Consider the following 21,362-nt stretch of genomic DNA (forward strand, 5'->3'; position numbering starts at 1 on the left):
TCAACCATGGATGTCTACGTTGACTAGACAACGGTTAGAGGCGGTCTACCCTATAAAGCCCAGCTGGATGAAGTCAACTGGTATTTGACAAATATTCACAGGGTAACTACGCAATATCAACCTGTCCACTGTCGAGATCGCCTTATATAGCGACCACCCATGGTCAACCAACCAACATATACGAAAACAGAGCAGAAAGGGCACGACCGGGAAGAGTGGACGCTCACTCATCCACTAAAAACAAAGAACCCAAAATATCAATTAGGTACAGCAACAAAATCATCCATCACGTCAATCAGCAACATCAGACCTCGTCTCTCCCGCATTTCCACCACCTCCAAAACTCGAGCTACCCCCCATCTTCTCCTCAGCCAGCTGCCTTACCAACTCCGTCAACGACTGAATCTGTTCCCTCAACTGCGCAATCTCAACACTACTCTGATCAATATGCACATTCGGTGAACTCTCACGCACACGCTGTTTCCAGGTATCATCAATCTCAAAGTCCACCTGCTCAGCTATATGCTCCCACTCCTCAACGCTGTCATCGTCTTCCTCACCGCGGCGGCGGTTATGTCTGATTCGGCGCGCTTCACGCACTTCAATGAAGCCGATTACCAATAAGAGCGGTGAGTAGATTATACCCATTACAATATCGTTAAGTTTAGCATAGGATGGGCCGGGGAGCCACCATTCAAAGGGGACGATCAGGAAGAGGATTTCAACAATGTTGAAAGGTGGGATGAAGACATTCTCATCCGGGGCGCGCACGAATTGCATTGTTTTCTGTGCGAATATCGCCATGTACTCATCCGTTGCATTTCCGGAGATGGCCTCATAGGCGGAGTTGTAGAGGGCGATTAGGATGTTAAGGAGGACTATCGCATTATGCAGTTAATACCATGGTCTGAACAAGCTGAAACCCCTGGGAAACTTGAGAGGCAGGGGGGAAGCCGCCGCGGGAGGGGAGGGGAGGGTTGTTCATACTGGTTAGGATGATGAAGGTATAGAAGTAATACAGAATGATACCGAACGGAAACGCAAAGTCCTCGAACATCCCGAACTCTGGGCTTTGCATGATACTATTTGCCATCCCAATGATGATACTTTTAGTGCCGAGGGGTCCATTGTCAACTTGGGCCATGCCCGTGAACGCTTGGAAGAACCCGACCAGGACGACGAAGAGGAGAGCAAAGAAAATCAGACTCTCCTTCATCATGACGCGCAGGACAACGAACATGGCGCCGAAAAAACGGAAAGTGTCCAGGTAGAGCATCATGCGCATCCAAAACATTGGACCAGCGAAGGCTAGGAAGTTGTAGCTTAGTTTGTTTAGTGACTGTCTCTTTTCGTCCCCCGCGGAAGGGGAGTGTGCTAGGGCTGTAACGCGAAGGACGAATGAGACGGCAAGGATGGCGTAAAGCGTAGAGTTGAATGCGTTCCAGAAGTCAAAGTAGTTTCGTCCTATTTTCCAAAGCTTGGTCACTTCGTCGCAGATAAAAGCCAGTGTCATAATATAAAGGATTCCCTCAACGACATCCAAGTCCCCAGTGGGATTGACGGAGTTGATAATCTGGGTGTATAAAGCCAAGTAGACAAGCGAAAACAAGATCTGGCATGCGCTCTGGTAAATGGGCGCCCTCATGCGGTCCGGATGGAAGTGCACTGAAAACTCAGTACTATCTCTATCGTGATAGGGAACAAAGTTTGTTGGGTTGCCTTCCTGCTGGCACAACCAGCCATTCCAGAGGTACCTGATGCACTTCTGGTATCCGGAAGACCCAATGACCCTCAGGGCATGGAGATCAACGGCTCGCTCGATGACATTGACTGGGGCAGTTTCTTCGCCATCTTGGAAGATTGAGTAACGCTTGAGTAGGATATGGACGAGAAGATGATTCTGGTCCTCCTCGGATTCAATGCTATTGATAGTCAGTAAACAAGCATCCTGAGTAATTACAAACCAAGGTCGTAATACATTCGCTTCGCAATGACCTCACAGGCGGTCGCCCGGAGTTCGTGAAGGTCGGCATCCCACAGCTCCTGCGAGGCCTGGTGCTGAAACCAGCGTAGACACACTAGTAAGCAGAAAGGGACGCAGGCACGAAGGTCATCTCCGCCCGCCTGCATAGCAGTCTGGACTACATCATGAGTGATGATCCGGGAATTGGGGTTCGTGACCGAGTCCTCATCCAGCTCGCAGGGGATAACTTGCTCGAGCTGATATTTCAACCGCAGCGCAAGTCTAGTAACTTCCTTCGCAGGATGGTCCGTGGGAACCTCATCACCTTCGTGAGTAGGGAGCACTAGAAATTGTTTCAGACACAGGACTTGAGAAGCTTCCTTAGTGACGTACATCGATGCCGTTGCATGTCCTGCCGAAACTGCGCTGCGTCAGAGACGAAAATGTCCCGCCAACCCATATTGACGGAAACTGGGACAAGGAGCAGATAATTAATGTTGTTGCTTCTAAAACCAGATGGAAAGAGTTGTGAACACAGTTGACGGGGATGAAGGGAGACGGGAACCAAAGCTTATAACGATAGTTGACCGCTGCCCCGCCCCCAGCCACTTTCTGGATCCCTCATCGATCTCAGTCAATTTCAAAGGAGTTTTGATAGCACTTTAGATGTCTAAGCCGGTCCACCGGCGGTGAATCACTGATAGAAAAGCTTATGTACATCGGAAATAGTAGGATAACGATAAATTGGAAGTTTCCAACCCCAACCATCTGGGCATGAAAACTGTCTCCACAGATCGAGAATACGCACAACGTCGTACAGACAGAACGCCCCAATCCCAGACACGCAGGTTCGCTTTTGAACACTGATGCTGATCCAGACCTCCCCTCCATGCGAACTAATCCGTCCTTCGTCTCATAAGTCGTGACACGTTTGGAAAACCCATCTAATCAACTTTTTGCCCTTCTACCCTACAACCCAAACCAACCCCAGGATTGCTCCCAGCGCGACACGATACACGGCGATGCGTGTAATCTGGACCATCCCGGACCCTTTTTCCAGCTAAGCCTCGGGGCGGTACTGATAAATGGCGCACAGTCTTATTCGGGGACGCCCTCATCGCTCTCGGACTGGCTCTCATCTCCGCTGACCTCCATGTTTTCACGCTCGCGCTTCTCCATGAGCTCCTGAAGAGCGGCATCATCGTGCTCCGTAACAGCCTTGGGGGCCATCTTGATCGTGCAAGCACCGTTGGCGCCCTTAATTGTGGTCTCAATCCTTTGAATGGCCTCTTCAAGCATCTTGACACCGTAGGTCTTGTCCAAGCACTGGCTCGTCAAAACATAAAGGGGAGGAGCCACCAGCTTAACCTTTATTTGGTTTTCAGCAGTGTTCTCCGCTTCAGCGGTCCGCAGAGCGTTCTTGACCGCGTCGATCCCATCGTAACCAAAGCAAGTAACTTCAATATCGGCACGCACTTTCGTTGGGTGAGGCGTAAGTCGCTTTCCGATGTATTCAGTCAACTCTCTCTTAACGGCATCGCTGGGGAACTCGACATCGGTCCAAACTTCGGTGTTCCTAGAAGAGTATGAGTCATTTGCGTAAGGCTTTGGTGTACAGATGGAATAGCCTTACGTGATGGAAATCTTGAACGCGTCGTGAGAATGACCGTATTTCCGGTTCAGGGGCCACGCGATCTTCTGATATAGCGTCTCAAGCGGGGTCTGAGTGGCCTCTGCAACATGCCGCAAGATTGAGTGCACCGCCTTGCTCTTGTTGTACCTCTCCTCGCACTTGATAACGTCCTCTGGAGAAACTCGTCGCTTCGACAGATCGATGTAGCCTAAGTTTTAAAGACGAGACACGTTAGAATATCTACCTTGCTGACCGGTGACATTGCACTCACCCTTCTCCTTGTCCACACGGAGCACAATAACAACCTCGTTGCGGCCAATACGGATAAGCTTCTGGATACTACGGATACGTCTTCGCGAAAGTTCGGAGAGTAGGATCATTCCGTCGATGTTATCATATTCGAGGAGCTTCACGTAGGCGCCCATCTCGGCAATCTAGAAAATTGCAAGACATAAGTTATATTTTGCCCGTGAGTGTTGAAAGTCCACACCTGAGAGTCCGTACCTGTTTCACGTTGACCATAACATAGCTATCCACCTCCGGATATTTCTCCTCGTAAAACCGACAATTGGTTAACGACATTTTGGCGGGGTTGCGCGCCTTTTTTTTGCGGGCGAGAATGTGAATTCGTTAGGGTCGGAAATTATCTCGTAGGCAAACAATGAAGCTCTGAGACTGAACAATTCCTGATGCGGGATCTGCGGGTGAAATTCGGCGAGGAGAGTGAGAAACCGACGGGGATAATTGTCCTCGATATCGCAGCACAATTCCTTCAAATCGCTTTGTGGCGGCTCAAAACCCACTTTGGGCTTCGAATGGAGTCACGTGTATTTCCTCACCGCCCCGGCAGTATCCACCGCCCTCATCGACCTCGGGCTTGTCTCCAATCAATATCGCAGCCCTCATATCATCGACGCATAAACCGATTGAACAAATCCTTCCGTGGCGAAAAAGAATTACCGGCCTTGCTATATCAACGTTTGCCTCTTGGAGCTCAAGCACAACCGTTTTGGTCGTCGTCTTCACCTCGTTATGCATCGTAAGGTCCCAGACTTCTGTTTGTCCTAAGTGATAGACACTAACATGAGCGGTGTAGTAGTACGGAGGTACTTTCGACGTCGGCTTATCTTTATTTCCTAGTTTTCTTTTATTATTATTGTTTTACTTGAGCTTACAAGGCAAATCCTTGCTCATACCCCGGCCGTCAATATCTCGGGAATAGTCTTCACCAAGCGCTGTCTCTACATGGCGTTTCGCCGCTGCCACTCATATCGAATATAACCGATTCTGGATTATCTCAGTTGGATCGAGGAACTGCGCTCAATACCTTTCGCTCATCCACACTCCCTAACTTTATACTTTGACAACGCATACCAATACAATGAGCAACGTCAATGATTCTGCAGGAGGGAATCCTGCTCGGGGAGTCGACTCACAAACACCTTTGCTGGGTTCGTATGACCGACGCGAGCCTCCATGCGGCATGGGAGATGCTTGCGACCATGGCACCTTCACACCGCGAATGGAGATTGATGGGCCTGCGTGGCGTACAGCTGATTTCGCCGGTGAACGGTCTCGCATCAGACATCTCAGTCGGCAGTCGACCGGCGCGGCACCGAGCATACATGGTCCAGAAAACTTACCTCAAACAGGGACTTCCACCCCGCTTCCAGTAAGACATAGTAAATCGCTGTAGGTTAATTCTTTTCCGCGCCAATCGTCAAAAGCAGTTGGCTAATGTTTACTCAGGTACATATCGTATTACATTCCGTTCTTCAATTGGATTTCTCAATACAAGTGGTCCTACCTCCGAGGGGACTTCAGTGCCGCCTTGACAGTCGCCTCGATTTACATTCCCATGGGTCTCTCTTTGTCAAATATCGCGCATGCGCCTCCGATCAACGGCCTCTACGCCTTCGTTATTCAACCATTCATATACGCGATATTAGGAAGCTCCCCGTTGTTGATTCTGGGACCGGAAGCAGCTGCGTCGTTGTTGACCGGAACAATCGTCAAGGAAACTGTTAAACCCGGGCCATCTGGGGAGGAAGATGAGGCTGCAAATGCTATAGTTGTGGGTGTAGCTACTGCACTGGCAGGTGCTATGATCTTGATTGCTGGAATATTTCGACTAGGATTTCTAGACAACGTTCTAAGCCGGCCTTTCCTTCGAGGCTTCATTACCGCCATCGGATTTGTTATATTCGTGGACCAATTTATTCCCGAGCTTGGGTTAGCGACGGAAGCGAAGAAGGCCGGCATAACACATGGCAGCACGGTGGATAAGCTATTATTCCTCATCAGGAATATCAAATACTCGCATAGCTTAACAGTCGGTGTTGCATTTACGAGTTTTGCTATCATTCTGTTATTCCGGTAGGCACCTCCCCCAGTATATGGAAAGGTCAACTTCTAATTAGGTCGACCTACAGCACTGTTAAGAAGTTCCTCCAGCCACGGTTTCCGCAGGTCATTTATTTCCCAGATCGTATGCTTGTTGTCGTTTTCTCGGCTATTTTAACACAGCAGCTCCGGTGGCATGAGAAAGGACTTGAGGTCTTGGGCGCAACTAAGAACTCCGGCAACGGTGTTTTTAATTTTGAGTGGCCTTTTCAACCCAAACATTCAGAGCAGATACGCGGTGCGTTGAGCACCGCTTTTATCATCGCGATTCTCGGCTTCTTTGAGTCGTCCGTCGCCGCCAAAGGTATCACAGGAGCCGCAAATAAGGGTGTAAAAGGAATACAAGTTAGCCCTAATAGAGAGATGGTTGCTTTAGGCTTCGCCAATGTCGTAGGCGGATGCTTCATGTCTCTCCCTTCATTTGGTGGGTATGCAAGAAGTAAAGTCAACGTCTCGACTGGTGCGCACTCGCCAATGAGCAACATATTCATTAGCATGATAACCGTGACATGTATCATGGTCCTTCTGCCCTATCTTTACTATCTACCGGTGAGTTCCACATGGTATCCTTTTTTCTTGCAAACACTTACTCATGAGGTCATAGAAAGCCGTGCTTTCTTCCATGATATCCGTTGTCGCCTTTACTCTAATTGAGGAGTGTCCTCACGATGTGGCATTCTTTGTCCATCTACGAGGTTGGACAGAGTTAGCGCTCATGCTCCTCATCTTCGTGTCGACCATCTTTTACTCGCTCGAGCTAGGAATGGCGTTGGGAATGGGGCTATCCGTGCTAATTCTTATCCGTCACTCTACACAACCTCGCATTCAGATTCTCGGCAAAGTGGCAGGCAGTGATCGGTTCGACAACGCTGAACTCCGGCCGGAAACTGTCGAGGCTGTTGAAGGCTCTCTAATCGTTAAAATTCCAGAGCCCCTGACATTCGCAAACACTGGTGATCTCAAGAACCGACTACGCCGACTGGAGATGTACGGAACAAGCCGTGCTCACCCGTCAATGCCGCGAATCCGTCCTCCGGAGCACAACCAAAACGTCATCTTCGATGTTCACGGTGTCACTAGCATTGATGGCTCAGGAACACAAGTTTTGTTTGAGATTGTAGATGGTTATGCGCAGAATGGGGCAAGGGTGTTCTTCTGCCGTGTTCCAAATCGCGGGGTCTTCCGCATGTTTGAGCGCAGTGGCATCGTCGCGCGATGTGGAGGCATATCCCATTTCGTCGCACACGTCGACGAAGCGCTTAAGCTGGTTGATTCCGAAACTCAAACACTCGGTGCTTCCAGCGTTTGATCATCAGTGCCCAATTCCTTCTCTTTCTTTCTTCCTTTTTTTTTTTTTTTTTGGATGTATTTGCACGCTGGCTCCCAACATTATCTATGGAGTTGAGAGTTATGGCCACCCATGGCTCACGATATGCACATACTGACATTATCAGCACGAAGACAAGATGCATAAGCTGGAGTACTATCTTACCGATGTTGCCTTAGTATATTATATTGTAAAACAAAAGCAATGTGCCTGTCGATCCTTACAAATTGGTATCTATAACAAATCAAGAGTCAATCAATCAATCTTGTTCTCCCTCTCTATCCAAGCCCGATCCAGCCCTCTCTAAAATAGCCATCATCAACGCCTCCCCGCCCCTTAACGCGCCCATATTCTTCTCGTCCTCACCTCCCTCTCCAACCCTCGCAACAACTTTCAACCTCCCCTCTCCTGTAACAACAAACCCAGCACAAGCAACCTTCGTCAACCGCACATAACCCCCGACTAAAGAACCACTCCCACTAGTTCCACTCGTTGGAAACGGTAACGGCAGTCCAAGCTCCAAAGCAAGATGTTTCTGTAAGTACTCAGAGAGACCAGACAGCACAGAATTCCCCGTTCCCGCCCCGCCACTGGAGCCAATCGAAGAATTCGACGATCGTAAGAAACTCATCAATGTTTCGCGCGGTATACTAACATTCAGCGCCTTCAAAGATGGCGCAATAGGCGGTGCAAATGATAGGGCTAGGTGCATTTCCCGAATGACGTCTTCCACTTTCGTACTAGAGCTCGTTATCGAAGACGTCACGCTGGCAACATAACTCTCCAAAACGTCACACAGCCCAGCAGATGAAATCCGTAAAGGAGAAACGTAAGTGTCGAAATTGGAAGACAAAAACGTAATGAAGCTCTCCCGTAAGGATTTGGGAAAGCGCGTGAGAAGCAGCGGGAGGTATGTTGATGATGATGACGATGATGCTTTCGAAGGACGACCTCTCTTACGCGCCTTTTTCTGCGATTGCGATTGCACGCCAGGCGGTGCTAGGAGGGCTGCTCTGTACGTGATCGCTTCGTAAGAGAGCGTTATGAGAAGCCCAGCCGGTCCTCGCTCCTGGTTCTGAGGCTCATCTTCATGGACATGATGCGGGCTCAAGAAGTGGAGGGTTGATATGGGTTCCCATGTGCAGGATTGGAGCGCGCCGATTGCTGATAGGGCTGATGTTGGGTCATCCTCCGCGGCGCGCCAGCCTTGCGCGTCCGCGGGAGAGTTGGTGAGGTGGTCTCTAAGACGAGTAGCGTAGGTTTCGAGCGCGGCTTGGTTGTTGAGGAGAGTATCATGCTCGAGACCATGGTGGAGGGGTGAGAGACGATGTGATGTCCATGAGATGTTCAGTAGATGGTGTGGACTTGCCATGGTGGTGGCTATGGTTATGTATGGATTGCTGGTTCTCGGGTTACTATGCCCCTTTCTTCCTTAATTAAAAAAGGGTACAATTGTGAAAAATCACATTTCGATACCAATGCTTCGCCTGCTCTATTCCCCAGTCTCAGGCCCGGTCAATAGATGATAATCTCTGTTTCATCTTCACTTGGATCGACTGGAATTGGCTCAAGAGACGCGACCAAAGACAAACCAAACAAACTTAGGGACCACGTGCCAAGAAAGTTGTTATCAGGGCTTAGGGTTACTCCGCTACAGCCAACAGCTAGATGAACGTTAAAGCCAACTATTAAACTCATTGAAGGCTTACGTACGAATAGTTAGGATAAGTTCAAGCGGTTAGACGTCAAAACTTTTGGTGCCAAAGATGATGGTGCTACCGCCGATCAACGAATGGTAGGGGTAGGTATAGTTAAAAGCATAGTTGACAATGGGACCTGTGTTATGTTATATGCAAAAAGCATTCGCCATGATGGAAGTACAAAAAGCTCAGACCCCAGAAAAACAATGCGCCGATCGCAATGCATAAAATAACTGTACGCCCGTAGTCCAAGTTCTTTAAAAAAAAAAACGCCGCAACCCACCTGCATGGGAGATGTAATGCCCAAAAGAAAAAATACAAGAGAACTTGACAAAATCAAAAAGCTAATTTCCATCAGGAACCGCAACATCCGAATTTTGCAGAGTATACCAGCCATCGGATAGGCCAGGTTTGCAATCGGGACAACCGAATAGAAAAGGCACATGAGGATGAAGCATCACGCGTTCTTTCTTATGGTTAATTGCTCTTCGCGAATCCAATTCAGCCGCAGCCACATCGAACCAGACATCCTGGACCGAGCGATGAAGGTGTACGTTAGGTGCGCTCTCGAACACCCGAGAGTTCATTTCATCATTTTCAGTCAATGTGATGTCGTTATGGAAATTGCGCATAAAGACCCTGCGCTGCACTCGCTGATTGCCACCGTCTCCTATTTCCGCCGAGAAATATTCCACAATACGTTGGAAAGGTGACACCGCCAGCAGTGAGCCAATCCAACTGTCATCTGAGATATTCGGTTCGTCCGGGGGTACGGTGTCCCGCAACCACAAGACCAGGAGCCGCATACAATGGTTGGTTGATATGAGCGTAGACGTATCCGTGAATGGGGGTGCTTGGATGATCCTTTTTTGTAGTTCCAGGTACATATTCTTGCGGACATCTGGCGGAATTGGGACAGGTAGTCTTCCGGCCTCAAAATCGCGCAAAAGGATGTTGGTCTGCTCGCGTCTGGCATCGGCATACGACTCAAGGAAGTATAAGGTATAGTACCTAGCAAATCAATCAGAATTAGCATCTTCACGTGGAGCATAATAACAGAGTGAACTTACATGAGCGGTGAGAGATAAGACCAAACCCTCGCAATCGCTTTCTTTATAAATTCCGCACGTTTAGTTCTCGAAGGGAAAGAAGTTTTCATAAACGTCGACTCGACATCAGCAAATCGTTTCACGATCCGGTCTGCAAGGTAATAACATAGCCTTGAACAGAGCTTCTCCCGCCTATGGAAACTAGATAGATAGCGGAAGGTACACAGTTGACCACCCTTTGCGCTCATCGTCGGGGGGAATAGGTCCGACAAGAGGACGACATCATCCTCCGGTTTCCAGGTATATATTCTTTGGTCGTCTAGCGGGGCCGGGAGAGTTCCGTGTCGACGCTGGCGGAGGTATTGCCGCGCAATCAATTGTTCATGCGTACTGAGAATTTGATTGAAGGCTTTGCAAACCAGCTTCAGCGTGAGGAGATCTGCGATCCCGCAGTGGGCGAATATTATAATCTGAAGCTCTACCGGAAGGAGATCCCATGGCGTCGAGGTGGGTATTGGGTTCTTAACTTTCGCCACACTAGAATGATTATTAGCACATATAAGCAACGAGCCCAGGCGCACGACCAGAAGCAACATACAGTGATAACGAGGAAGAAGAAGGGAACACCCTATGCCTAAAAGTGGCACGCTTATCGGGGTCTGCCTGCTTCCTCAGGCTGGCAGCGCGGGCTCGTTTCACATGGGAGGATATCAGGTGCAGAAGAGAACTCATTATCAAGTGTAAACCGACATGGGGACAGCCACCCCAGCTTAGCAAGCACTGGGAAATGGATTTAAACGTCCAGAACGAAGGGCTGGGATGCACTCGGCGCTTCAGAATCCTGTTTTCGTCATGCTGGGCCCCTTCATCTGCCGCTGTCGACCGACCGCCTAGCGCGGGCCTGTTATGTCGGGCTAGACCCATCCGGGACTAGCGCTGTCTCTGATATCGTCTGTCCCCAGTCGTCGATCCCCTCCTTCTTTCATGCTTGTCTTGGACTCTTGGTTGATTGTCGACGCTGTGATCAGGCCGATTCTTCTACAACGGCTCGGCAAATCCATCTTTGCGCCACCCCAGTTATCGCCATTCGTGTTTTGCCTTTGTTCCTGACCTGCAATCTGGTACCATGATAGGCCGCAGGCCGCAGCGGTCCGTACCATGGACACAGCCTTCTGCAGCTACTATATATATCTTACTTCACATCCGTGTTATTCATTATTCAACATCAGCAAGTGGGGATAGTCGGCTCGTCGAGTACACATATGGCGGAAGGATGTGAGTTACTTATCAAAATCGATGCACTGAGGAACGCCCTTCTCAGTCGTACAAAGCGGCGCGGATGTCAAAGGCTTGTCAAATCTGGCGAAGAGGGCTTTAATTGTGTCCTACAGATCACTATGGCCGACGATACTCAAATCTTGCTCGGTCTCGATACCCCTCAACTGAACCAAAATACAAGCGAGATAGCGGCCTTGAATTTCCTGTTCCTCCGTGGTCATGGCCTTTCTGTACCTTGTGTACATGCCTATTCAAGCAATGGCAAAAATCCTGCTGGTTCAGAATACATTCTCGTGGGGAAACTGTCAGGTCGACCTCTTGGTGACTTGACTTCTGCATTGGCCCCAGTAAAGCTCTTACTCGCCGCTCTTTTACTCGTGCTGGCGAGCCCTGGGAGGTGAACAATATCCACTTTAAACTGACCCTGTGCTTATCACAAAACTTTGGCACGAATACTCGGTCGGGCCGTGCCCAATATCGATCCTGATGGCCAAGGCTGATACCACCATGCGCCTACAAGAAATGCGGGAGGAAATCGATATCGATCTAGAGGGTTCGCAACGCTATTGGCACCCGTCTGCACGGCTAGACTCCTTCGAACCAAAATGAAACAGTCTGCTCCCATGCTCGTCAAATGGAAGCCAGCGACCTTGCTCTCTCGGTACTGAATACAGATGTGAACCACCAGGTCTTTACTGGCCACTTGACGACCATGACAAGGACGAGCAGCAACCTCGATGGTGGCTATAAATATTAGGCTTCGGATGCCCCACACAAGTTTATGGCGTCTCTAGCCATGCTAACGACTTGCAGGTTCCCCTTCGTCTGTGTAAAGCAGCTTACGTCCGTTTGATATACAATGCCAATCTGAGAAGGACTAAATGGCTGCCTAATCAGGCATTGTCACCAAGACAGTGTAATCAAAACCCGAATCTAGCATGAGCGATCATTGTAATTTGAAAAGAGTCTTTTCGTATACCTAGAAATTCTAATTTTGGTTTGTCGGCAGTTGGCGATGTGTAAAGAACTACAGAGTAGCTCAGCTTGAACTGTCGACTTACGTCATTTACACGAGTGGTTGCGTCAAGTTATCTACATTATTTTATGACCTCGACGTCAACAAACTCTCCAATTCAACGATTTTCCTTATATACATAACAACATACTCAAAATGAGCAAAAACATCCTCATCGTTGGAGCTACAAGAGGGCTAGGCGCCTCACTCCGAGCTCTATACGCCTCCAGCCCCTCCACCCAGCATGTCTTTGCAACAACTCGATCCGACAAGAAACCCGACCCTCAAGCCCGAGTTTCCTGGCTCCAAAACGTCGACCTTACCAAGTCAGACGTCGGCGACAAACTAATCTCGCAGCTCCCCTCCTCAACAAAACTCTCGACCGTCATCATCTCAGCGGGATACTTCGGCCTCGAAACCTTCGACACCCCAGACTGGGACAAGCAAGTACAAATGTACACCACATCCGCAATCGCCCCGGTCTTCGTAGTTCAGAAGCTGGCCAAATCTGGCTTTCTCGGCGAAGGGAGTAAGGTTATTCTCGTGAGCAGTGAAAGTGGCAGTATCACGCTCCGTCATGAGAAAGAGGGCGGCGGCAACTATGGCCATCACGCTAGCAAGACGGCGCTCAATATGGTGGGGAAGTTACTGAGTCTAGATCTGAAACCTAGCGGTGTTGCCGTGGGTCTGATCCATCCGGGGTTCATGCGAACGGAGATGACGAAGGGCGTGGGGTTTGATAAGTATTGGGATGCTGGTGGAGGTGAGTTTGTGCAACTTTATTCGTCCCTAACCCTGCTGACAGGGTATCTGTCTAGCTGTCACCCCGGATGAAGCTGCAAAGTCACTTGCGGCTTTCGTCGAAGACTTTGATGTTAGCAAGACTGGGCAGTACTGGGCACCGCGGGGTCCTGGGTAAGTCTTACTTAGCACTATACGAGAAATTTGGGAGCATCTTACTGACGTATCAAGGGACATTGGGACCGCGGAGCCTGTCTTGGGTACAAACCTGCCCACCCCTCTGCAACTACCCTGGTAGTTACCTAAATGGGTAGCCAGGATGAAGGCATGAGCAAGCACTTGTGATCCGTAATTATCTGCAGCTTTACCCATAGCAGTCCGAACCATAACGAATTACTTGATCGTCAACTTCCCGCTGCCAATAAAGTATTCATTATTACACTAATTATATACAATTATTAATCGTTGGAATCTACCTATACATACAATACAGAATTCAAGCGTCAATCTCAGGCCGCTCCATGGTCGAACCTATCCCCCCATGAACTACCAACAAAAATCTCTTCTGCTTCAACCCGCATTTAATCTGACAGTTTGCCAGCCCAATATCCAGATGTGACGCAGCTCCCGGGTCCCCAGAGCCAGCATGTCCCGTAACCCCCGCACGTCCCCTTAGACACGAGCTCATACACTTGGCCGAACTCTTGCTATAAACCCGACACTGGGTGCCCATCCCCGTATGTGTACTCGGCAACCACCCAAAGCCTCTTTTCGTGCAGTCAAACGCATCATACTCTCCATCATTAAATAGCGGTATCGTGTTCTCGATTAAGACCTCGCGCGTGCGCTCCGGGTTATGCAGAAAAACAACATCGTCTTCAAGAATGAGGCATTTGGCTTTCGACCCCGCTGCGCATTCGTCTAGGACTTGAGCGTATTTCTCGCGATATAGGTTATCCTTTGTTCCGGCGCCGTGGCTTGTGCGTCCTGTTTTCTTCTCCGCTTCTTCTGCTTCGGCGGCGAGGGAGGCGGGGGGCCTGAGGCGCAGTTGGTTGTTACTCACGGCATTGCACTCGGGTGTACCAAACCGGTTGGGGACGATGGTGAGGGTGTTGGAGTCGAATTGGGTCGCTGCGTCACTGGTAAATCGGCCACATGATGTGGTGAGGACGTAGGCCTGGAATTGCCGCTGGAAGTATGGCTCGTAGGAGATGTCGTGGAGGTGGGAGTTTACGACGTGCGGCACCCGAGAAGTAAAGTAGACGATGAAAAAGATGAATAGAACCGCGATGCTGAAGGATCGGGAAATTCTTGGTGTGGATGCTGATCGGAACGCCATTGTCATGGGCTATTATGAGTATATGCCTTGTTCAAACGACGAGAGTCTCAGGTGAAGCTTCTTGGAGTCGGCTTTGGCAAACTGCAGACAAGATGAGGGCTCAGGAGTAATAGGCTGTGCAGCCGCGCTCTCGTCGGCCGCGTAATGGTTCGAAGGCCACCCATCTCCACAGGTGATTGTTCTATGAGCCGCCCAGGGGAAATTAGGGTTCTATACTCCGTGAACGTACGGTGCAGTAAGCCAGTGTCTTCTGAGTGATAACAGGGGTTTTCTTGTAGAGTGAATGCCCTATCAAGTATTCGCTGAGAACTATACTGGGTGCTGAACCGGGTTTGCAGTCGCACTGGCTTCCTGCACAGTACGAAGACCCTGTTTCGTGTGACTGATTGAGCGTCTCACCATACGAGCAGTTGATCATAATCCAGAAAAGGCAAGGGAGGGGCCGATTCCAACAGTTGGGTCTGGTGGTGTGCTAGGAGTGGATAATGGGTGCGGAGTCTGTGGACATATGCCAAGTACGCCAATAATGCTGGACATGGCGTGTCAGTCCAGCCGGATCAGCGGCTACCGGATAAGAAATATACGAGCCTCTGGAGTAATGATCTCCCCGGATCCCCGAGTCTGGTCCATGGGGGACAGACGGATGGAAACCCCATCCTCCGCAGTCCACTCCCGAAGACTCCTGTCGCTGTCCATCCTTATCACGAGCAGGCGGGGGTTTTGCAGATTGAAGTCCATTTAGCGCCCAATCTACATATGGCATTTGCACTTTGTCAATGCTTTTCTTTTCTTTTTATTCCAGCATCGGCCATGTAATGAATCCGTGGCCGACCTCATTGCGTGGTCACGGGCAGCGACAACATCAAGAGGCTTTGGGAGCCTCCTGGCATGGCAGCCATGATACGTATGGTAGCCCGATCAATGAAGGTGGTGAGCGTCCATTGCATAGGATATCGGAAATAACCATACCTGAATATGCTAGGACTGTGCAAAACCCAGTTGGTGACCAATCTGCTACCTGAATATGTCCATGGTTTGCCCGCCTATCGCGCCTCCCATATGGACTTAGGAAGCATGAGCCCTTGCTATTTAATTGTTGAATCATGAGGAAAGAGCGACAATCATGCCCTCCACTGTACCTTTTCTCTTGAGTATTATCGTAATAGGTAAGTGCAGTGCGCTCAGTGTCACTGAACGAGGCAGGAGCAAACGGACCATCGCAATTGCCTTCAATCCGCGAACCAACGTCGAAGAAGGAACGATGGAGGATTATCTGGCTTCTGAAGGAGCCATCAACAAAGCATTCATTATTGCATGGACACACTTCCCAGGTGTAAGTGGGTAAACCTACTCCGCAGAAGGATAATTGCGTTAGACATATAACTTGGTATCTTGCAACAAATGATGCACATTGATGAGCAGACGCTGTAGATTTGACAACAGAAACTGCAGCAACTACTGGGGTTGCCGTGGTTCATACTTGTCTTTGAGGAAGGAGCGAGGGGCATCGGGTTTACATGCGGCGGACTTTCCCTATGCTGATCGCTCTTGCCTTGGGCCCGATGACCGAGATCCATCGCACGGAAGGCACGAGGGAGGTCTTGACAAAATAAATATTGTAGTCCATGGGTTGGCTATGCCGCGCATCAGCGGGTGGTACCCAAAAAAAAAAAAATGAGAAAAAAGCAAGTGCATCATCCGTGAATCGAACACGGGCCTCATCGATGGCAACGATGAATTCTACCACTAGACCAATGATGCTAGTTGTTGAAGAACTTTAATTGATTTGGTTATATGAGTAACAGAATAAATTGGTGGCATTTTAGGTATACTCTCATTCGATCTTAGTAGGCATGAGCAGTACTCCGTACGGAAGGTAATTATTTCATTGACATTGTTTCGGATTCAAGCGCAACTGGGAATTTTGCTAGTTTCGATGACCAAGGGTTGTCTGCAATGCGCCACCTCAACATTATGCGCACATGACGGTTCCAGGCTTCTATCGACCGATATATATCAACACCGTGGCTGGTCTACGAGCCCAAACAAAATATAGCTTATATTGCCGGGATACATACTGGCAAGTCAACTTAACATCCATGACCGATATAATTCCCACACAAGAAGAACCCACACCACACCTCGAAAGTCAAAAAATGGCACAGCAAGAGAAACCCATAAACCTGGACCATATGCATAGATGACTAGGAACATACCCTGAAAATCGACCAGGAGCTCAAACAGCGAGTCAAGACATCCTGTTCTGTTACAGCAATTCGTGCACCAGCGCAGCAAATATCCCCATATATCTGCCCTGGAAAGAACCAAAAGTACCTGGGACCCAATCCGATGGACTCGTCCATGCACCCACGGGGTATCTCCTTCTCCCGTCGGATAAAAAGACCGGCGCAACAAAAGCATCATTCAGAAACGACCACGTCGTCATCGACGCACGGCCACATGTAGCTGTCTGCCCAAGCCCGGAAAAGTGCCGATTCCCCGATCTGGTGATACGAGATCACCCCAAAGAACCTTGGTCGAATTCAATGGTGGAGCACAGCCCCATCGCGCCCGTCGCCCAGCAACTCCAGGGCGCAGATGTATGGGGCTTGGCGCTAACAGAGGCTTTGACATCTGTCTACTCAGAAGAAGCACGCACTCCGCGCCAGATAACATCAAGAGCAGAGAGAATGCAGGAAGGCGGAAATGCACCGTATATTAGGCAGCTGGAGGACACTGACAGGTCACCGAGTTACACGGCAGATGATGAATTGGATTCTGCAGGCTCACATGACATCTGCAAGCCTCCAACAGACTGGTTGGATAGCTGGGCTGTGCTTGAGCTTCCAGAATCAGGGATGATGTCAGAAGGTCAGAACCCGATACACCGAGAGCGTCAACGATGGCCAAGACCAAAAGAGTCAGCAAGACCTTGGGTGAAGCTGCTCGACGAATCGCCTGTAAGCAACAACGACTGAACCAACGAAGGAATATTGGTCCACTCTGGGCTCAGCCTTGGGGGCGGAGGCTGTTTCGATGACAGGTCCAATCCGGAGCTGCTCTGGCGCCTCCGCAGATTAGTTGCACTGCCCAGGGGACGGATTGCCGCAAACAAGGCCACCCCCCCATGCGCCGTGTTTCCCGACCGTGGTAAGCCATCCAAGAACCAAGCTGCGGAGTCGTTTACTTAAATCCCAGCGTCGCCCTTGCTTTTCGTCATTCAAGCTCTGGCCCTACGAACATTACGGAGTAGCCCATCCACAAGTATATCGTGGACTTTCATCAACCGCAACATAAATCGAAATTCGAAATATTTATCTGCAACTAGTCGCACTTTCAAGATGTCCGCCGAACAAAGTACCGGCGCCCCCTCTGGCGTCAACGGCAAAGCTCCTGCTCACCCGCATCGCAGCCCCGACCATCCCCTTGTCGAGGTTCAGCCCCCGCGCTTGTCTGATTTGCAGCCAAGATACGCCTCGGTGATCCAGCACGACGACAGCAGCCCCGAGGCGCACGGGTGGTACGCGTCGTTCAGTATGTTGACCCCCGGGAAAGAAGAACTCATTGCTCAGTAGCTGACCGAGCGACCCATTTTGATAGAGCACACCATCGGAGAATGTGTCGGAGGGTTGGGAATTATCCCCTGCTGCCCTTGCCCGAACCCCTACAGACCCGTTCAGCAAGGTGAAGTCGGTTTGGTGACGCGATTTGGCCGGTACGTGTATCTGACGTTGAAACTAGAATGAGTGGCAGGCTAACTTCTTCTCCAGATTTGAACGCGCTGTGGACCCTGGTCTTGTCAAGGTTAACCCCTTGAGTGAGCGACTCGTCACGGTCGATGTGAAGATCCAGATTGTCGAAGTGCCTCGCCAGATCTGCATGACCAAGGACAACGTGACCCTGAATTTGACCTCTGTCATCTACTACCAAGTCGTCTCTCCCCACAAGTCCGCATTCGGTATCTCCAACATCCGCCAGGCGCTTGTGGAGCGTACCCAGACTACACTGCGCCATGTCATCGGTGCGCGCGTCCTCCAGGACGTGATTGAACGCCGTGAGGAGATCGCCCAGTCAACATCTGAAATCATCGAGGAAGTGGCCGTCGGCTGGGGTGTCAACGTTGAGTCCATGCTTATCAAGGACATCATCTTTAGCGATGACCTCCAGGACTCCCTGTCCATGGCCGCCCAGTCCAAGCGTATCGGTGAGAGTAAGGTTATTGCCGCTCGTGCGGAAGTCGAGTCTGCCAAACTCATGCGCCAGGTATGTCCACCTAACACCCGGGATCCCCAGATGGAAGCTAACTGTGTCCCAGGCTGCCGATATCCTTTCTTCTGCTCCTGCAATGCAGATCCGATACCTCGAGGCGATGCAAGCCATGGCCAAGACGGCGAACAGCAAGGTCATCTTCCTTCCCGCGACAAACCAAACTGTGCAGCAGCAATTGGCGACTGCCGACAACGCTGGTGAAGGGCCCAGCCGTCATGCCCCACAACAAAATGATGGGTTCCAAGATGGATTCCAGCACGCGATCAATGCTCGCGTAGTGGAGGACATCTAAATGCGGCGCATGTATAAGTGGGTATGAGTAACTGTAATAATTTTGAACGCCTTTAATATGTTGGGCCCATGATATCCAGTCTTTTTGTTTTTGGTTGAACTACGATACCCGCCTTCTTTTGACGTGATGTATATTGATTGAATACGATTATTTTTCATGGACCCCACTGCATCCCCCCGTAGCACCCAAACGGACGTATATATAATCAATGCACCTGCCTTTGACTCAACAATATAATAGGAAAGTTAAATAAAAATAAATGAACTCGAAACATCGAGACAGCAAACGTAGGACAGGCGGGCGGTGAGTCGATGCACGAGGCCAATGTGGGGACCTCAATCTAGCCCAGGTACAGCAATCACTCGGGCCCGCCTGGACATTTACTGCTCCGAGATGCCAACTCACAATAGAGGCCACCCTCCGTAAGACCAAACCCACAATCCCAGGAATGGCCCCCTCAAAAACACCCAATCTCGCGCTGCCATCTGCATCCACGACAAACCCACCGAACCCTGAATACACAGACCCATCCTTCGACCCCGTCGACTTCCTCAACGATGCCCTCCCGCCACTGTCCCTCCAGTCCTCGCAATCGCAATCACAGTCACAGTCACAATCCACACGGCCCATAAACCTCACCGAGCTCTCTTCCCGCGTCCAATCTCTCCTCTCCCAGACAAACGCCCAGAATGTCCGCCATTCAACGAATCTTACATCACTCACCGATGAAATCTTACGCAGCGGCAATCGGCTCGCCTATGAGGTTGAAGTTCTCCGCGGCGAGACAATAACACTCTCTGATCTGGTAACGGAAGGGCTGGCAGAGGAGATTGGGAAGTTTACGGCCAAAGCGGAGACCAATTTGTCTGCGCCCACAGAAGCAGGAGAAGGACAAAAACGAGAGCAAGACCGAGGAAAAGAACAACGACAACAGAACGAAGCCGAAAAGAAAGGAGAACAAGAAAGAGAGAAGACGAAGAAGGACGAACCAGTCTACATTACGAACCTCCGGACACTGAACCAGGTACGCGCGCGCCTGGAAGAGGTGGTGCAGACCTTCGGCGACGCAATGGAGTGGCCGCTCCCGCCGTCCGAGACTTCAATTACCTCCTCGTTTATATCTGTCTCAGCTCCGGAGCCAGGCACCGACAGTCACAGCCGCGAGGAGAAGGGGCAGGAGGTTGCGAAGAAGCTGCGCGGGGAGATTACGGAGCTTTTGGAGGGCGATGGTGGGGTTGAGGCTGCGATGCGCCGGGCTGAAGACGTGCGGACGCTGGCGATGGTGTGGAAGGGGACAGCGGAAGAGAAGGCAAGGATGCGATTTGTGGAGGGGTTGACGAAGATGATCGAGGAGCGGAAGAGGGTGGTTGAGGCGGCTGCGCAGCCCGCGCAGCCGGCCCAGGGAAGTTATGGCTCTACAAGGGGCCATCAGAGACAGGTGAGTGAGGGGCCTGGGGGTGGGATTTTCCGTAACCTGCAGCGATTGCGGGAGGAGATCTACTTGGAGTGACTTGTGCTTGCTGGTATTATGTACATGGAGTTTGGATGGGTTTTTTTCATATACCTCGTCATGGCATATGTGGTGTCTTTACCGGGATTGTCTTTTATTAGTAGCTGCAAAATTTTAAGTAGGGATATAGGGTTGGGTAGGTGTTGTCCAAGATGCAGTTCGACACAGTCCTGTCAAATGTCAATATGAACAATTGCGGAGTTCAGGAACTATACCACAAACAATTATGTGGCAGACGGCAGTCGGTGCCCTGCACCAGGAACACCAACTGCCAAGCCCCTTGGCTGCCGTGGGACAGGGATCCAAAGATCGTCCTGCTACACGGTGATGGCCCGCCCATCAAATCCGCCAATTGAGGCACTGGGTAGGGCTGTCAACCTGAAACGACACGAGCTGGGGTCTGATGACGCGGCCACCGCTAGTAAAAAAGAGGCCGAGAGCTATCAATGACACGAGTAAGCTTATTTGGGGCATTGATGGCAGAGGGACTGTTGCGTGAGGATCCAGAGGGAGAGGACGTGAAGCAGACGATGAGGACAGTTTACTGCTTCGTTATCTGCAGAGGTGGAAGTATCCTTGGTTTAATTAGGTAGCGAGTTTGGCCTGAAACCCGTTGCTGTTGCAGACTCGGCCGGTCGTGGCGATCGCAGTTGTCGTCATCACATCGCCCGGTCTCAGTCGACTGCAACTCTGCGTTCTGCAACATGGCCTTTTTGCACTCTCGTTGATCATCGCCCTTTCTTCTTAAGCCCCAGCCCTTCCTGTACCCACGGGACAAAGTTTCCCTCGTTCTCTGGCCACCACGTCCGCGCCGGAATGTTCATCCTCAACTTTTTCCTGTTC

General features: G+C 50.3%; 10 protein-coding genes and 1 non-coding gene across 11 annotated transcripts; 6 read left to right on the forward strand and 5 right to left on the reverse strand.

Annotated features, from left to right (window-relative positions):
* Positions 1–291: 291 nt before the first annotated feature.
* yvc1 (putative potassium ion channel Yvc1) lies at positions 292–2,423 on the reverse strand (the record flags this gene model as incomplete). Its single annotated transcript, XM_040841712.1, has 4 exons — positions 292–878; positions 988–1,922; positions 1,979–2,306; positions 2,357–2,423. The coding sequence occupies 4 exons, from the start codon at positions 2,421–2,423 to the stop codon at positions 292–294; spliced, it is 1,917 nt and encodes a 638-aa protein (XP_040704366.1).
* A 638-nt stretch (positions 2,424–3,061) lies between these two features.
* Positions 3,062–4,178, reverse strand: ASPSYDRAFT_56107 (translation initiation factor eIF2 subunit alpha; the record flags this gene model as incomplete). The annotated part of the gene is made up of 4 exons (XM_040849151.1): positions 3,062–3,539; positions 3,597–3,804; positions 3,868–4,030; positions 4,101–4,178. 4 exons carry the CDS (start codon positions 4,176–4,178, stop codon positions 3,062–3,064), a joined length of 927 nt encoding a protein of 308 aa, XP_040704367.1.
* A 799-nt stretch (positions 4,179–4,977) lies between these two features.
* ASPSYDRAFT_147212 (SulP family inorganic anion transporter) lies at positions 4,978–7,308 on the forward strand (the record flags this gene model as incomplete). The annotated part of the gene is made up of 4 exons (XM_040841693.1): positions 4,978–5,288; positions 5,346–5,972; positions 6,029–6,548; positions 6,604–7,308. 4 exons carry the CDS (start codon positions 4,978–4,980, stop codon positions 7,306–7,308), a joined length of 2,163 nt encoding a protein of 720 aa, XP_040704368.1.
* Positions 7,309–7,585: 277 nt separating this feature from the next.
* On the reverse strand, positions 7,586–10,915 carry ASPSYDRAFT_198063 (uncharacterized protein; the record flags this gene model as incomplete). Its single annotated transcript, XM_040843751.1, has 4 exons — positions 10,674–10,915; positions 10,097–10,612; positions 9,417–10,037; positions 7,586–8,690 (listed from the first exon to the last, which is right to left on the reverse strand). The coding sequence occupies exons 1-4, from the start codon at positions 10,805–10,807 to the stop codon at positions 7,586–7,588; spliced, it is 2,376 nt and encodes a 791-aa protein (XP_040704369.1). The 5' UTR covers positions 10,808–10,915.
* Positions 10,916–11,061: 146 nt separating this feature from the next.
* On the forward strand, positions 11,062–12,139 carry ASPSYDRAFT_742479 (uncharacterized protein). The gene has a single exon (XM_040850767.1). The coding sequence runs from the start codon at positions 11,338–11,340 to the stop codon at positions 11,752–11,754; it is 417 nt and encodes a 138-aa protein (XP_040704370.1). The 5' UTR covers positions 11,062–11,337; the 3' UTR covers positions 11,755–12,139.
* A 385-nt stretch (positions 12,140–12,524) lies between these two features.
* On the forward strand, positions 12,525–13,407 carry ASPSYDRAFT_29096 (oxidoreductase, short chain dehydrogenase/reductase family superfamily; the record flags this gene model as incomplete). Its single annotated transcript, XM_040844594.1, has 3 exons — positions 12,525–13,131; positions 13,187–13,283; positions 13,341–13,407. 3 exons carry the CDS (start codon positions 12,525–12,527, stop codon positions 13,405–13,407), a joined length of 771 nt encoding a protein of 256 aa, XP_040704371.1.
* Positions 13,408–13,605: 198 nt separating this feature from the next.
* ASPSYDRAFT_130227 (uncharacterized protein) lies at positions 13,606–14,589 on the reverse strand (the record flags this gene model as incomplete). The annotated part of the gene is made up of 1 exon (XM_040840555.1): positions 13,606–14,589. Exon 1 carries the CDS (start codon positions 14,452–14,454, stop codon positions 13,606–13,608), a length of 849 nt encoding a protein of 282 aa, XP_040704372.1. The 5' UTR covers positions 14,455–14,589.
* Positions 14,590–15,315: 726 nt separating this feature from the next.
* Positions 15,316–15,975, forward strand: ASPSYDRAFT_42335 (uncharacterized protein). Its single transcript, XM_040846447.1, has 2 exons — positions 15,316–15,352; positions 15,431–15,975. The coding sequence occupies exon 2, from the start codon at positions 15,572–15,574 to the stop codon at positions 15,791–15,793; it is 222 nt and encodes a 73-aa protein (XP_040704373.1). The 5' UTR covers positions 15,316–15,352; positions 15,431–15,571; the 3' UTR covers positions 15,794–15,975.
* Positions 15,976–16,138: 163 nt separating this feature from the next.
* Positions 16,139–16,209, reverse strand: ASPSYDRAFT_t62. Its single transcript has one exon. It is a non-coding gene; the product is annotated as a tRNA-Gly (tRNA).
* A 1,580-nt stretch (positions 16,210–17,789) lies between these two features.
* On the forward strand, positions 17,790–19,009 carry ASPSYDRAFT_148068 (slipin family protein; the record flags this gene model as incomplete). Its single annotated transcript, XM_040841778.1, has 4 exons — positions 17,790–17,982; positions 18,049–18,163; positions 18,219–18,711; positions 18,764–19,009. 4 exons carry the CDS (start codon positions 17,790–17,792, stop codon positions 19,007–19,009), a joined length of 1,047 nt encoding a protein of 348 aa, XP_040704374.1.
* A 484-nt stretch (positions 19,010–19,493) lies between these two features.
* On the forward strand, positions 19,494–20,366 carry ASPSYDRAFT_118629 (uncharacterized protein; the record flags this gene model as incomplete). Its single annotated transcript, XM_040840392.1, has 1 exon — positions 19,494–20,366. A coding segment is annotated over one exon (873 nt), but the record flags the coding sequence as incomplete, so codon positions are not given.
* Positions 20,367–21,362: the final 996 nt, after the last annotated feature.

The sequence above is a fragment of the Aspergillus sydowii genome (genome assembly GCF_001890705.1).
Source record: "Aspergillus sydowii CBS 593.65 unplaced genomic scaffold ASPSYscaffold_3, whole genome shotgun sequence".
Lineage (NCBI taxonomy): Eukaryota > Fungi > Ascomycota > Eurotiomycetes > Eurotiales > Aspergillaceae > Aspergillus > Aspergillus sydowii.

What these genes read in the sequence shown, in the direction of transcription:
- ASPSYDRAFT_742479 (XM_040850767.1), top strand. Translation starts at nt 11,338, where the DNA reads ATGGCGGAAGGATGTGAGTTACTTATCAAAATCGATGCACTGAGGAAC.
- ASPSYDRAFT_42335 (XM_040846447.1), top strand. Translation starts at nt 15,572, where the DNA reads ATGCCCTCCACTGTACCTTTTCTCTTGAGTATTATCGTAATAGGTAAG.